Below are 15,272 nucleotides of genomic sequence, written 5' to 3'. Positions count from 1 at the left end.
GGGTCTTCTCTGCTGCTGCCGCCGGCCTTCTGCAGGCCTCATCCTGGCCACAGCGTAGAGAGACAGCCTGGCCCTGCTGCTCTGGAATGCTGAGCTGGGCAGTGCCCTAAGGGATGTGTTCACTAAGCTGGATTAAGCCTGGGGGCCGGCAAGGGAGGGGAAGGTGGGGGAGGGGCAGGAAAAGCTTGGCTGACCCGGCCAAGGCCAGACACAGTCACGTTTCCTGTGTGGTTCTACCACTACTTTATCTAGGGCCAGAAAGTTCCTTTATACCCATCAGCTGGAGATGGCTGACCCAAAGTCTCCCCATTCACACCCATGGGCTCACATACTGAATCCATGGAGGGTGGACGGAGGCCATCTGGGAGCCAGAGCCAATGTCTGGGCCCCCATGGGTACCGCCTTGCTTCTCACCCTGTTTAGTCCCTCTGTCTCTGAGAACTCAGCCTCCTTGCGGGATGAAGGACCTGACCCCGGGATGCCTGCACAGTTCATGATTCTGTTGGATCAACTGTCCCTCAGCCTTCAATCCCAGGCACTGCCCCTTCCTCCAATTTCCAAGAGTTGTGAAAGGGTGGCAGGGAACCTTGGTACTCTCGGGGACAGAGATGCAGGCCAGGGCTCCGGGCTCCCTGTGGGGAAGGCATGGGGCTGCCACAACACAGAGTGAGAACCCCCAAAAGGCAGGTCTCCCACGTAGGCCTGGCCTCACTTGGCTCCCGGATGGAAAGTCTGGGCCTTGCCCACCCACTGGGGACTTTCCCTTTCTTCTTAGCAGGTGTCCATGGGATACACAGTTTGACCTGGAAACCTCTGCCTGCTGTACCCGGGGGAAGGGCAAACTCTAATCGCTTTTGCTATTCCTAATCCTAATCCTGCCGGTGGTGACCTCACAGTTCCTCACACAGGCAGGAGCAGCGGCCACGGGTCAGCCTACCTGGCCCTCTGCTTGGCCTGTGTGCAGCCTGTGGCAGCCTCTCCAGCTCAAGGGAGGGTCTGTAGAGTGAGAACCCTGCTGGGCCTGGATGTCAGTGTCTACTCTAAAACTCCATCTCCATGGTTACCTTCATCCTCCATGATGTGAGGAGGACTGGGAGCTGGGATGAGCAGCCACTGGGCTCACATAGGAGGTGGGAGATGGCCAGTTGTCCAGAGAGAAGGTCCAGCCCATGTGGCTGGCTGGCTTTGTCTTCAGTCACTATTCCACAATAGAACCTGATAAGCCTGGGTGAGGAGAGGCTGGTGTGTGTGTGTGTGTGTGTGTGTGTGTGTGTGTGTGTGTGTGTGTGTGGTTGTTTCCATTTGTGGCTAGGCCAAGACCTGCTGGGACCTGTGCATCTGATATCTGTTCTATAGAGGTAGTTAGGTGTCTCAGCTCCTGGGTAGATGTCTCTCCAAGATGCCGGGGTTGAGGCTGTGTGGCTATCAGGCTGATCCTCATGTGGCCCCAGATTCCCTGGAGATATCTTTGCTTTTCAATGGCCTGGGAGCTCAAAGGTGGTAAATGGAAAGGAAATGGCGGGGACACACAGTCTCCCCGAGTGTCCCCACTTCCCCAGAGTGAGTAAACACACTGGGACCAAGAGGGTCCTGCTGTCCCCCTGGCCCTATGAATACAAGAAGCCCGAGCTGAATGGAACCTCACAGTGGCACACTGCCTGAACCAGAGATTACTATTTTGGAAGATGCCTGTCCATCTTAGGTGTCCAGAATCAAGAGTGGGGACCCCTGAGCCTGTAATGGGGGTACTGGGGTCAGTTCAGAGCCCCCGTGGCCTGGTGAAGCCATTATTCTGTCATCCCTCCTTCCTGGTCCCCTCCAGGTCAAGCTCCAGGGTAATGAGGCCAGGGCACTCTGGTCTGGACATCACAGCCTGGGTTAACACCGAGGTTCTAGACCTCCCCTGACCTAGGTGGGCCCTCCTGGCTGTGATTCATGTTCAGTGTTGGGGAGGCAGGTCTATGCTTCAATTAAAACTCCAAAATAGCCTTTCCATATTCAAAATAGTTCACCCCTTGCAGGAGGAATGCGTACCATCTGGCTGCCGGTTTGCTAGCTGATTTCAGACAATTCTGGAATCTATTTTTAATCCACCTCCCCAGACCCGAAGTGAGCAAGCTGTCAGGGACAGAATGCTGGTCAGCTAGCAAGAGCCTGCTCCACAGTCCCAGGAGGACCAGGGTGATGCTGCATCTTACATCGATCCCCTGCTGGGCTGGCCCAAGGAGCCCCATGCACCTCCTGGCTGGTGAAGCAGATGAGGCTTTGGGGAAGTCCCCGCCATTCCCAATAGCAAGTGGCCTCTTCTGTCACATTCCTTCTTTGTGGGATCGCCCCAGAGAGAGACCCTCATGGCTTTTTAATTTCTATGAAGTACTTAACGGTGCGGCACGTACCCCTCTGCTTGCACCCACTAATGTCCCGTCCAGGTATCTGTCTCCCCTTAACACCCCCTAGACGCCCTTATGTTCTGACACTGCAGCCTTCTCCAACTGGCTGTCTTTCCAGGTCAAGCCCATCAGGTGCCCTTACTCAGTGGGCTCTCCCAACAACCTTGTGTCCAAATTTTTCAGGTTCCTGGCTGGGGGGTGGTGGTGGTGGTGGGGGTGGTGGTAGTGGTAGTGGCGGTGGCGGCGGCGCACATCTTTAGTCCCAGAACCTTGGAGGCAGAGACAGGCGGAACTCTGTGAGTTTGAGGCCAGCCTGGTCTACAAAGCAAGCTCCAGGACAGCCAGGGCTACACACAGAGAAACCCTGTCTCGGGGGAAAAAAAAAAAAAAAAAAAGGTTTTCTAGGTTCCCACTCCCCCAGCCCTTCTGGAGGGGCCTGGGTGTGTGAGATGCTTCTGCAGAGTTCAGGTTCGTCCTGCCTCCCACTCTCTATCCCTGATGTGTGCTTGGACACTCAGAGAGCAAGCATCCTCATTCTCCTGGTTTGGGCTCGCACTTCGAAGGCCATTTTGATGGCCTTTGTTCCCACCCAGGAGGCATCTCAATTGGCTCTGTCTTCAAGTCAGAGTGGCACCGGGCATTTTTTCTGGCACCAGCCCTCTTTTCTCTGTCCCCCAGGGTCCATGAAATGTCTACAGATATCTGCCCTGGCCTCACTGCCAGCCCATTCTCCAAGCAGGAAGATTTGCTCAAATGAAGAGGAAGAGAGACAAAAATGACCACTCTGGGGACCCAAGTAAAACAGATGCGGCTGCTGCTGCCGCCAGTGAAGCTGGAGGACACCAACTTCACATGGGCAGAAGAAGGAGGACTACAGCTGTCACCCAGCAGGCAGATGACCCCCACCACCACCACCACCACACCATAGGCCTGTTCTTCAAAGCACCTGGCCCCATCACAGAGCTGAGCAGCGTCAGCAGAAACGAGGGAGCCCGGCAGCTTTCTTCCCTCTGCGTTACAGGACCCAGCACCAAAGTGTGAGCTTGCAGCCTGCTCAGACCCTTGCCTCATGCTACGCTGCGAGGCGTGCCCTGGCTCCTAGGCTTGGGACACGGGGACAACGAGGGACACGTCCCCGTGCTGAACTTGGCGAAGCCCCTCTCCATGGTTCACAGGAGTTCAAGGGTCTTCCACGCTCCCAAGCTAATCTACCAGTGCTGAGATTTTCCCTAAGTGGCAGGGCTAATTCACAGCTACCCAAGCAATCATTCAAGCAGGATTTGCTGGGCTGGCGTTTATCAGCTGAACGATTATCCGCTGGGGAATTCTGCCAGACACCGAGAGATCCATTCATTTGCTCCGACTATCTTTCACAATTTCCCCTTGGTTTTTTTCTCTCTCTCTGGTGTGCTGAAGTCCTGTGTGCTGGGCCCTGTACCAGGCACAGGGGTTACAGGACCGTGGGGCTGCCAAGGTCCTGCCCTCTCAGGGAGTACGGGCCAAGTGCTGCCATGAACAGCCTATGAAACGCTATGGCCCATGGATGCTGTTGGATGCTGAGGAGGGGAGGCAGGAAAGGAAGCTTGGGTGAGGTTTTCCTGCCCTCCCACGTCCAGCCAATGGGAGGTATGGGCTGATTTCCTCCCATGAGGCAGCAGGCTGTGGCTGCTCTGGAATCACAAAGACCTGGGCTCACCTCAGCACCACTGGCCCTTCCTCTCTCCCGCCAGGGCCTGTTCCGTGGCCACCACCTCTGTTCTCTGCTCCCAGGGAAGAGAGGTGTCTGTGACTAGAACCCGAGAGTCATTCTCCTATGAGGGTGTGGTTGGCTGGACCTGGACTGACTTCTGGAACTCTCTTTCCACTGGATCCTCCCCACCCCACCCCACCCTGAAGGTCCACCACTAATACACGTGAGACAATGCATCCCTAGGAAAGATTGCCCGGCTGTGAGCGCCAGGGACAGGAAGGGTCTGCTGTTTCCTGCTGAGTCCTGCACACAGGCCTGGAGAGGGCTCATTAAGGTTTGGTGATATGCCCATTGGGCAGGGCCTCCCTAACTATGCAGCCACACGGCCACAGAGTCACTGCAGGTAAGGACAGCACAGCACCAGCAAAGGCCTTTCAGTGGCATTTGGTGTCCTCAGACACAGGGAGGGGTCTACTGGGCGGGAGGTAAGGATGCCATCTTGCCTTTTGGGGGGCAGTGGGCTGGAGAGCCTGCTCCACTAGCCACAGAGCCGGGGCTCTTGGGAACTGTGCAGGGACCCCGTCACGTGTCTCACTGGTAGTCTGGAACCAAAAGGCCTATGATCCAGCTCACTTTCAGGACTGTAAAGGACCCTTCCTTCTGGAGGCCAAATAATGCCAGATTCGTCATCATCTGGGGGAAGTGGGGGTGAAGTGGTGGGTAAGAAGCTGCTGTTGGCTTCTCGGCCTTGGGTGGGGTGGGGTTCCCAGCAGGGCTTGTCCAGCTCGCACTTTTTGCTCTGTTAGGACGGAAGCACAGTCAGAACTAATGTGGAAAACGCAGGCACTTGCTAGGGCCAGGGGTGGGTTAGAGAAGGGAGAATCTCCTCCATTCGAGGGGTCCGTGCAAGAGGCGTTCCAGACTTGGGTGTGGGCTGCTGGAAGCTTCAACTCATATCAGTCAGTGCAGGGTGGGGATTGAAAAGGAAGGCAGCCAGCCGTCCACAGCGGAGGACCACTTTGGAGCTGCATTTGAGGGGCTGGGCAGGGGTGGCTTGTACCTTCTGCAAACAGCTGCGGGTGATTTCCATCTCTGAGTCCCCAGCCTTCAGCCACAGCTATCCGGGGTCCCAGGGCAGCCCAAGGTGAACGATGGACGGAAAGACGTACTGGAGGGATTTGGCTGGGAAAGTGTGTAGTGGCCGAGTCATGCTTATCATGTGCACGGCCCTGGCTCCGGCCCCAGAGACAGACGTCTCATCATGCCAAGGCCCCAGAGAGCGAGCCAAGCAGGAGGAGTCCTCTGCACACCCCAGGGGGCCGACCCCCAGGAGCCATCATTCCTGTACTGGGTCACCCCGCAGTTCCGGCTTGGCATCCCAGCTTGGTGACTCTGGGAGCTCGGGAGGCTTTTCTGGGTCTTGCTTTGCACTCCAGTGCGAAGGCCACCGTGGCACTGACAAGGGAAGCACACAGCTGGAGAGCAGGGACAGAAAACACCCGTGGTGCCTCAGCTTCAGGTGCCGCTGGCCTCCTCATATCAGCACAAAAGCCAAGCCCCGGCCAGGGGTGACCCCTACGTCCCACGACCCCCAGGCAAGCTTGCCTATAGACCCCCTTGGCACCCAGTGAGGGTCTGGACACGTGGTGTCTGCCAGCCACGCAAGCGCCCTCCCAGAGCAGACCCCGTTCGGCCAGGCAAGAAGTGGTGCTTGTGAAGCCCCCCAAGAACAAGCTGGGCCTCTGGGCTAGCCTGGGTTACAAGTGTCTGTCAACTAGCCTTCACCCTATGCCCTGATGAGGTGGCCTAGGTCAGGTTCCCATTAGCCACTCCACGGTGCAGCGCCCACCACGTGAGGCAGACCGTCCCATGATTCCTTGGAGGGCTAGAACGGGAAACAGGCCTCAGAACCAAGCCGGGGGTGGGGTGGGGTGCTATGTGTCCGGTAGAGCATTTTGTTATGCACTAGGGACTGTTTTATGCCTTTGTAAACACTGATGATAAAAGACTTCACCAGACTTCACTACAGGATCTACGAGGATCACCATCTTGGAGAAGTCAAATCTCCCCGGGCCCAGCAACTTCCATCGTGGTGGAAGGCAGTGCGGGCAGGGGCGACTCCCAGACAGATGGGACAGGGGTAGGCGCAGCAGGATGGACGGGGGGACACACACACACACACACACACACACACACACACACACACACACGACATCATGGCACTAAACACTCAGTATCTGAGTGGGTCACTGACCAGGGCCCGTAGTCGTGAACTAGAAAGAGGACAGTGAGTGGAAGCGGCCTGATGGTGAGAACCATGCACAGGGCAGCTACCTCCGGCACTGCCGCCCAGCGGCCCTCGGTGTGTTTATCACCGGTTGCTGGCCACCGCCCTGAGCACCGTGGGGTCTGAGGATAGACCCTGGTATAAGCACGTGGGGGACATATTGCCAAGGTGTCTGGAGGAGGGTGCTCCTGTCTGTGCTCAGCCTGGGGTCCCAGGCCACAAACTCCCAAGCCCTGGCCAGGCCCAGGCCTGAGCACAGCCGAGCAGATGTGGGTGGTGAGTGGCCCCTGGGCCCCACAGTCATGCTGCTGGCACACTGAGGAAGCAACCTGGGGTGGAGTTTGGACCTGCCCTGACCTCTGAGCTGCAGGGCCTGGAGCCCCAGCGGGGGCGATCCTGGGCCCTGGCATTGCCTGTTGTCGCCCGATAGTCTGATACCCCTGAGCTGTATTTGGAGACCCCTGAGTTCTTTGTAGCAGTCTCCCTGTCTGGATGCTGTCTCTGCCTCAGCTCCATGACATGCTGGCTCTTTAAGCTTGGTACCTCTGGCTTCGATGAGCACCTCCAGGGGAGTCGATGGGATGAGGGCATGGTAAGCAGACCCGAGTGTGCAGGATGGAGGGCTGGGGAACACCAGCAGCAGACTGAAGAAAGGTCTGGAAGTATCATCAAATACTGTATTCCTACCATAGAGAATTCTTCCTCGCTCCTATTCCCAGCAACAGAGACTCTGGGGCCAGGAAGGGTGGCGGACTCCCACAGCTGAGTGTCTCAGTGTACAGACTGGCCACTTGTTCTCTCTAGGATTGGGTTGGCATGGCCATCAGCAGGCCCAGCTCCTCTACCCTCTAAGGAAGTCCTAGCCACCCCACACACATATCTCCTGACCCCATGTTTTGGGGTATACACAGGGAAAGAGCAGGAGCAGCTGCGAGGCCCAGGGTCACAGCAATGTCCCCATTATGCAGGCTGGGCAGGCCCACTGAACTGGCTTCTCAACTTTTGTTTTTCCGAGACAGGGTTTCTCTGTGTAGCTTTGCACCTTTCCTGGAACTCGCTTTGTAGACCAGGCTGGCCTCGAACTCACAGAGATCCACCTGGCTCTGCCTCCCGAGTGCTGGGGTTAAAGGCGTGCGCCACCGCCGCCCGGCTTCTCAACTTTTGGCCTTGGCTTTCTCCACCATGAGGGCCTTGAGCAGAGTCCACCGCAACTCCTTTTTATCAGATCAGTCAAAGGAATATCCACGAAGGCCGGCAGCCGTGACTCACGCCTCAGTGCTGCGGAAGGCTAAGGTAAAGGGATTGCAGCGAATTTGAGGCCAGCTTGGCTAGAGTGAGTCGCTCACCAGCCTGGCTATCATGGCTAGTTTTCCGTCAACTTGGCACAAGCTACCGTCATCTGAAAGGTGGGAACCTCAGTTGAGAAAATGCCTCCATAAGATCTGGTTCCAGGGCATTTTCTCAATTAGTGATTGAAGGGGGAGGGCCCAGCCCATTGTGGGTGACGCCATCCCTGAGCTGTGGTCCTGGGTTCTATAAGAAAGCAGGCTGAGCAAACCATGATGAGCAAGACAGTAAGCAGAATAGCCCTCCTCCATGGCCTCTGCATCAGCTCCTGCCTCCAGGGTCCTGCCCTGTCTGAGGTCCTGTCCTGACTTCCTTCAGTGATGGACTACAATGTGGAAGTGTAAGCCAGATAAACCCTTTCCTCCCCGGCTTGCTTTTTGGTCATGGTGTTTCATCACAGCAATGGAAACCCTGGCTAAGACACTGGGCTAGACCTTGCTTCCGCTGGAGCTGGTAAGATGGCTCAGTAGTTAAGGCGCTTGCCACTCACTAAGGCTGCCAATCCCTGGAATCTCCACAGCTGAAGAAGAGAACAGTTTATAAGCTGCCATGCTTGTGAGCACACACACACACATCACAGAATAAACAAATAAATAAATGTTTGTCCTTGGGTGGAATATTACAGCCTCGTGAAAGAGCACTTGCCTACCATGTGTGAGGCTCTAAGTTCTGTCCTCGGCTCCCCGAAAAAAGAACAATAAGAAATAAATATCTTCAGCAGTTAATGGCTGGACGGAGGAGATGACATAAACAGAATACTGCCACGTGTCGGGGGTGTTGGCTTCGGAAAACCGCTCGGAGGCACGGCATCGGAGGCCTGTCAAGCACCCACCCGCTCTGGGACCTGGCGCTGATGGGGAGCCCCTCCCCTTCAGGAAGTCTCCCGGTCGCCGGCGGTGGGAGCACTTACGTTGATCATAGCATTGGAGGTGATGCGGAAGAGGGTGGCCCGCTCATTCACAGCCTTCAGCTTCTCCCCGCTCTCCGATGGGATCTTGAGGCTGTCCAGCTCATTCAGGGAGCGCTGGAGCGCGGCGCCATGCTTAGCAATGAGGTCATTGCATGTGCTGAGGTCATTTAACTTCAGTGAGAGGTTCTTAAGGGTGTGGTGGAGCTCACTCTTGTCACCTGGGGCGGCAGGCTCTTCGTCGTCATCCCCGGAATCATCTAAAGGGAGAGACAGAGTTGCTGTAACCAACCAGGCGAGAGTCTCTGCTGTCTGGACTGCCGAGGGCAGAGAACCACCCCAGAGAGTGCTCAGTGCCCTAGACAGCGTCCGGCAATGCTCCTGGCCAGGCCTGTGGCACCTTAGCCTGGCCCACACATGTCCAGCTGAGTCCACCGGAGGGAAGGGGGGCTGGCTAGAATGGCAGGGCGCTGTGGAGAGCCCGACTCCAGGTGCCTGCCTGCACAGAGGGTACCAGCTCTACTAGGTCAGAGCAGGCCATGCTGGGTGGAGCACAGATACCTGAGAAGACAGCAGGACTCCTCTTATCTCGCAGCCATCCCAGGGCAACCAATACTTTTGGCTAACTCCATGCCCATCCCTAGTCATGCCAACTGTCCCTTGCCCTGCAAACACTTGTGTACCCCTGCTTGTACATCCCGATGCCTGGAACATTATACCCCCTCAAGTTCTCATCCCACTTACTCTCTGAGGCTCAATCCAACACCACTCCCTCTCCAAAGTCTGCCTGGAGACTCCCTTGCCGCAGTCAAGGCCACTCGCTTGTTGCCATTCCTACTCTAGACCCTCTTCCTGTTACTCTCCACCGCCCCCTTGCAGAGCATGGCCACATCTACACACACACACACACACACACACACACACACACACACACAAAGAGAACATGGCCCCTCACTTCCAGTCAACCGGGGCTTCTGTGCAAGGGCCTGTTCCCTCTCACGACTCACACAGTAGCACGGGAGTCCTTTTTTCCCTTCTTGCTAGCCTGGCCGGTGTCCACAGCAGCCTCCGTGGGCAGCTGGCCTGCGACCCTGCTGCCGCTTTAATGCTGGCATGGGATAGCCAGGCTGACATGGGCCTGTGATTTTCCCAGTGCCTGTCTGCTAAAGTTTTCTGAAATGCCTTGTTTTAGAAATAACCAGCAAAGACTTTTCTTAGATGAAGGAAATATGCAACCCAAGATATAAAATTAAAAGTAAGAAAAAAAAAAGAATGCATATTTTGAGAGAACAGATTTCTCCCACAGCAGGCAAGGTACTTGTGGGTGGACATAACTTGGTCACTGTTCTGAGTGTGTCCTGAGCTCACAGCAGTGCCAGGCTGGCCGGCTGCACACGACCCAAGCAGTGGGGAGCCGAGGGGAAGCATCTACTGCACACCGTGTCCCTGAGGACTGCAGAGGCTTTGGGCTAATATCCAGCCCCTCCTCCACAGGCCAGAGTAACTGCAGCCCTGAGTGATCCGGTGTCTGGAGGCCACTGGGGCCACTGACCGGTGCTCTGGGCCTCCCTGGAACGGCAGGTAGACAGCGGCCCTCTCTCCCTCCCTCCCTCCCTGCAGGAGAAAGGGTGCCAAGCTGCGGGCTCAGGGCTTAGCACCTGAGGGGCAGAACAGGGGCCTGACTCCATCTCCAACTGCTGGCTCAGCCTTTCCTCTGAATCCCTAGTGGTGTGCCGGGTACTCAGGGTATCAAGCCTCAGCTTCAGCTACTGCACACAACAACCTAGTAATGTGGATCTGGGGACAAAAGAGGTCTTGAGACCGACAGGGTCACTCTGGACATATACTCAGTAGACTCTAAGAGACACCCGCAGATCCATGTTCATTATGACACCAATCACAATAGCCAAGGCATAGAACCAGCCTAAATTCCATTGGGACCAATGGTAGAGAGACACAACGAGTTATATCGCCTGCAGGAAAATGGATGGAACTGGAGGTCATCGTGTTAGGTAAAACAAGCCTGGCTCAGGGAAGTATCGTTTTTTCTCTCAAGAGCAGAATATGGATTTAAAAAAAAAAAAAAGTATGGGAATAGGAGGGGAACTATTTGGGGAGAGAAAAGAGATGAGCAGGAGGTAGAATGAGCAAGGGTGATGTGGTATGTAGCAAAGCATATGACGCATACATGTGGAAGCGACCTAATGAAATCCATTACTCTATTTTTTTTTTTAAAGGACTCCTTGGGGTCATCAGGCAAGAGAATTCTAGAATATTCGGATCTATCTGTGCCAGTGTCTTGGTGCTGAGGACCCCGGCACTGAAGCACCTGCCACCTTCCTGGGCCAACAACCAGAACACCCAGTCAACAGCTGGACCCAGCAGCTGGCTCTCCAGCCAGGAGGGTCCAGTTGGGGCTTGCTGGCTGCAGACCCACCTCAACATGACCCCCAGTTTCTGACGCCCAAGCAGCCGGACACCCTCCCACGTGATGAACAGGGGGATGGTCACTGCTCCTCTGTTTGTCCTGTCGGTAGACAGGACGCCTGTGTGCATGTTTCTTAGGGCCCCTGTTCTGATCCCGGGGACAAAGGATGTACTTGTCTCGCCATTCGGGGAGGAACGAGGGTCAGCGATGGTTGTCTATTCACAGAGACAGGCAGGGAGAGTCCTCCCAGGGAGACAAGGTGGGGTGAATAAAAGGATGGATGATTTGAGGGGCTGGTACATGCCCTCTGGTTGCCAGCAGTAGCACAGTGTGGTGACATACTGTGCACCCTAATAAACTTGCCTGGGGATCAGAGGACACAGCCAGCCACTGGATTAGACATAGAGGCCAGACAGTGGTGGCACACACCCTTAATCCTATCACTCGGGAGGATCTCTGTGAGTTCAAGGCCACACTGGAAACAGAGCCAGGCAGTGGAGGCACACACCTTTAATCCCAGTACTAGGAAGCCCACACGTCTTTAATCCCAGGAAGTGATGTCTGGGCACAGAAAGTTCCATAAGGTGTGAAGAAACAGGAACTCACTCTCTTGAGGCTGAGGATTTCATAGAGGTAAGAAGATGGCTGGCCTGTTCTGTTTCTCTGATCTTTCAGCTTTCACCCCAATATCTGGCTCTGGATTTGGCAATTCGTGTTACAGCACAGGGTGGCGGGTCCCACACAGAGGCAGGATGTGGGAGGAAGTGAGTGGTGAAGTGGGGAGCTGGGGGGCACATTGGTGGAGGAAGCTCTGGCCCAAGCCGAGGGGTCCTGTTCCTTCCCTTCAACAAAAGGAAGTGTGTAGCATTCAAGCAGAAGACAAGCCTGGTACCAATGGCAAGGTGAGCAGACTGACAGGTCAGAAGGCAAGGCTGGAACTGCTACAGAAGACCAGGGACTGGGGAGTCCTGGGTGGGCATTCCCTGAGACCAACCACACATACCGAAGGCAGGACCCACCTAGCCCCAAGGTCCCAACAACCAGTCATGGTCACACTCCATGCCATCTCTACATACATGCTGCCCCTGGAGGAGGAGATGGTGGTCCTTAGACCACATTCCTGCAGCCGCATTGAGGCTGCTCAAACAGAGGCCATGGATAATCCCATCCCAGCTGTGGGTGGAAACAGAGCTGAACACCAACTGAGACTTGGTCACAGTGAGTCTAGAAATCTCACAAATAGAAAATCCACATTGGAAAGATGTATTAAATGCAGTATTTTTAGGGAGTTGTTCCAGAACCCCCACAGATGCTCAAGGCCCCTCTATAAAATGATGTGGTAGGGCTGATGTTGTAGTTTAGTTGGTAGACTGCTTCCTAGCATGCACGAATCCATGGGTTCAATTTCCCAGGACCACAAAACCTAGGTGTCCATGCTTGAAGTCCCAGCACTTGGGAGATGAAGTAGGGAAGAGGCATTTGGACCTGAGTTTGATCCCTAGAACTATTAAAACAACAACAACAACCACAACAACCACTTTAAAAATGTACACACTTCTAAATCCTAGCACTAGGGAGGCAGAGAAAAGAGGATTTGACCTAGGATTTTGCCATTTGACCTAGTTTACTTGGTGAGGTCAAGTTTCAAGTTCCAGGGCAGCCAGAGACCCTGGAGATAGATAGATAGATAGATAGATAGATAGATAGATAGATAGATAGATAGATGATAGAATAAGAAGGAGGAGGAGGAGGAGAGGGAGGAAGGGAAAGGAGAAGAGAAGAGAGGAGAGGAGAGAGGAGAGGAGAGGAAAAAGCAGACAGCGTCCGAGGAGCCCGAGGCTGTCCTCTGGCCTCCACATGATGCACACACATGAATTTGTAAAAAAACAAAAAACAAAACAAAAAAAATAAATAAAATGCAAAGGCATACTATATGCATAGACTTGCACATATCCTTTTGTGTATCTCAAATCATATCTCAATTATCATAACTCTCTTATCATAATATAATCCAAATAATAGAAATGCTATGTACATAGCATTATTACTTAGGAAATGTAAAGAAGTTTGAACATGTTTAATATAAATGTAATTTTCTTATGCTTTTTTTTTTGTTTGTTCATTTTGGTTTTTCAAGATAGGGTTTCTTGGTGTTAACAGCTCTGGCTGTCCTGGAACTCATTCTGTAGACCAGGCTGGCCTCGAACTCACAGAAATGCGCCTGCCTCTGCCTCTCATTTGCTGGGATTAAAGGTGTGTACCACCACTGCCTGGCTATCTCATGTGTTTTTGAACAGTGGTTGTTTTAGCTTTTAGAAGTAGAATCAGTGGGTATGGAAGGTGAGCTATATTACATCTGCAAGTCAAAACTAACACAGTATTCCTCACACTAGGAAAAACAATGGCGTTAAGTCACTTTATGGTTTCTGAAGGACACCTACCGAATTCCCACCAAGGCTGATGAAAACAGGCCAGGGAGTGGTCACTGAGTGCTTGCCTAGCATCTAGTACCCACCCCCACACAGTTATGGCAACGGCTGTATGACTTCTACCTCACACCACACCCTTCAAAAGGGCTCTACCAGGATGGAGCTTATCCCAAAACCAGGACTAAGCATTTGGATTATGCTGTCACGGGGCTGCAGTTCTCAAGCTTATGTGTGCCTTGAGGGTCCTAAAGTTTTCATGATCCGTATACTCTCTCTGTTCCCAGACTCTACTCAGAATAAAACTCAGCAGCAAGGAGGACCTGAGAACAATGAATACTCAGTCATTAAAAACAAACAAACAAACCAAAACCCAATGACTCATCAACACAGCTCACGCTAAGCCTTCCACAGACGTTAAGTTCAACAGGAAATCTGTAACTATATTAACACAAGAGAAGCAGCAACTGAGACCTAGGGTGAGTCAAAAGCAGGTCCCTTTGGGGGTCTGGGGTCACATGGCAGCTCTCCCAGCTGCTGCAGAAACTGCAGCTGCTCGGAGGCAGAGGTGCAGAGGGAGGTGGCTAGGATTTTGAACCGATGAGCAGCTCTGGGCTTGGCCGGTCTGGGGGTCTGAAACTATGAGGCAACAGGATGGGGGCCCCTGAGCCCTTGCTCTTGGCGTCTGTTTTACTCAGCTGCTGGTGGAGCCGTCTCCATCCTGAGCCCCTGCTTTTCAGGTGCCCATCAAGTATGCTGGCCCTTGCCGGCCCTGGAAGGACCTATGTCAGGTGGCTAGCAGCAGGTGGGATTTTTACCACTAGAAGCTTGAAAGCAATCTCCATTACCTTCTAGAAAACTCGAGTCCTTTCAAGAAACAGTGAAAACAGGGGGTGTCAGCCTGAGCACTTTCCAACAGGTCCAAAGTTTTGCAACTGGGGTCGTAATGCAGGACAAGGCTTGACCCCAGACAAGTGGCACCTCTGAGAAAGGCCTGATGAGTTAGGTCAGGATCGGAGAGCTGGCATGGTGGCATTGTGCTGAGAGTCTGGTCTGACTCAGCTTCCACCCTGTTATCTGTGAGACTGCTCAGACCCTTCCCAAGCCATCTGCAATGGGCTTGAGCTGGGGAGCAGCCAGAGCCTTTGTTTGTTTGTTTTGTTTTTGTTTTTCGAGACAGGGTTTCTCTGTAGCTTTGCACCTTTCCTGGAATTCACTCTGTAGCCCAGGCTAGCCTCGAACTCACAGAGATCCACCTGGCTCTGCCTCCCGAGTGCTGGGATTAAAGGCGTGCGTCACCACTGCCTGGCAGCCAGAGCCTTTTTTTAGTCACCTATATGAACCCCAACGCAGAGTTGAGATGGCTCCGGCCACTGCCCTCCTCCCTGGGGAGGAGGTCTTGGGTCCTGGCCCTGGAGTCTCCCACTTTTCTGGGCTACCTCTATTACCTGTGATGTAAAAATCACTTTGGTCTCTGTTCAGAACAACCTGTAGTGCTTTCAGAGAACAGGATGGACTCTGGTCCTTGGATCAGGGACGGCTTTCTAATAGTGAAGAAGCCCATGGAAACAAGGGTGGCCTTGTCACCGAGGTGACAGAGCGGAGCTGGGGATTCTCCTGGAGTGCCTGGCATGGGTGTCCCCAGAGTCCCCTTCACTACTTTTCCTCCCATCTCCATCAGGCCCCGTGAGTAGAAATAAGGGCACCATCTGGACGCAAGCGCACTCCAGCTGAGTCCCGAGCATTCAGGTCACACTCTGAAGAAGGGCCCGGCCAAGCAGGAGGGGCAGCCTAGCC

General features: G+C 54.1%; 1 protein-coding gene across 6 annotated transcripts in view; it reads right to left on the bottom strand.

The window, feature by feature from the left end:
* The window catches only part of Osbp2 (oxysterol binding protein 2), a 160,541-nt gene that overhangs the window by 17,338 nt on the left and 127,931 nt on the right, over positions 1-15,272 (bottom strand). For all 6 annotated transcript variants that reach the window (XM_028870681.2, XM_037208132.1, XM_028870682.2 and 3 more), the window contains one exon: positions 8,625-8,881. In XM_028870681.2, the coding sequence (XP_028726514.1) occupies positions 8,625-8,881 (257 nt within the window). The remainder of the gene's footprint in view (positions 1-8,624; positions 8,882-15,272) is intronic.

The sequence above is a fragment of the Peromyscus leucopus genome, chromosome 7 (genome assembly GCF_004664715.2).
Source record: "Peromyscus leucopus breed LL Stock chromosome 7, UCI_PerLeu_2.1, whole genome shotgun sequence".
Classification (NCBI taxonomy): Eukaryota; Metazoa; Chordata; class Mammalia; order Rodentia; family Cricetidae; genus Peromyscus; species Peromyscus leucopus.
The sequence above is the reverse complement of the archived record's forward strand: the minus strand, read 5'-3'. Positions and strand labels throughout refer to the sequence as shown.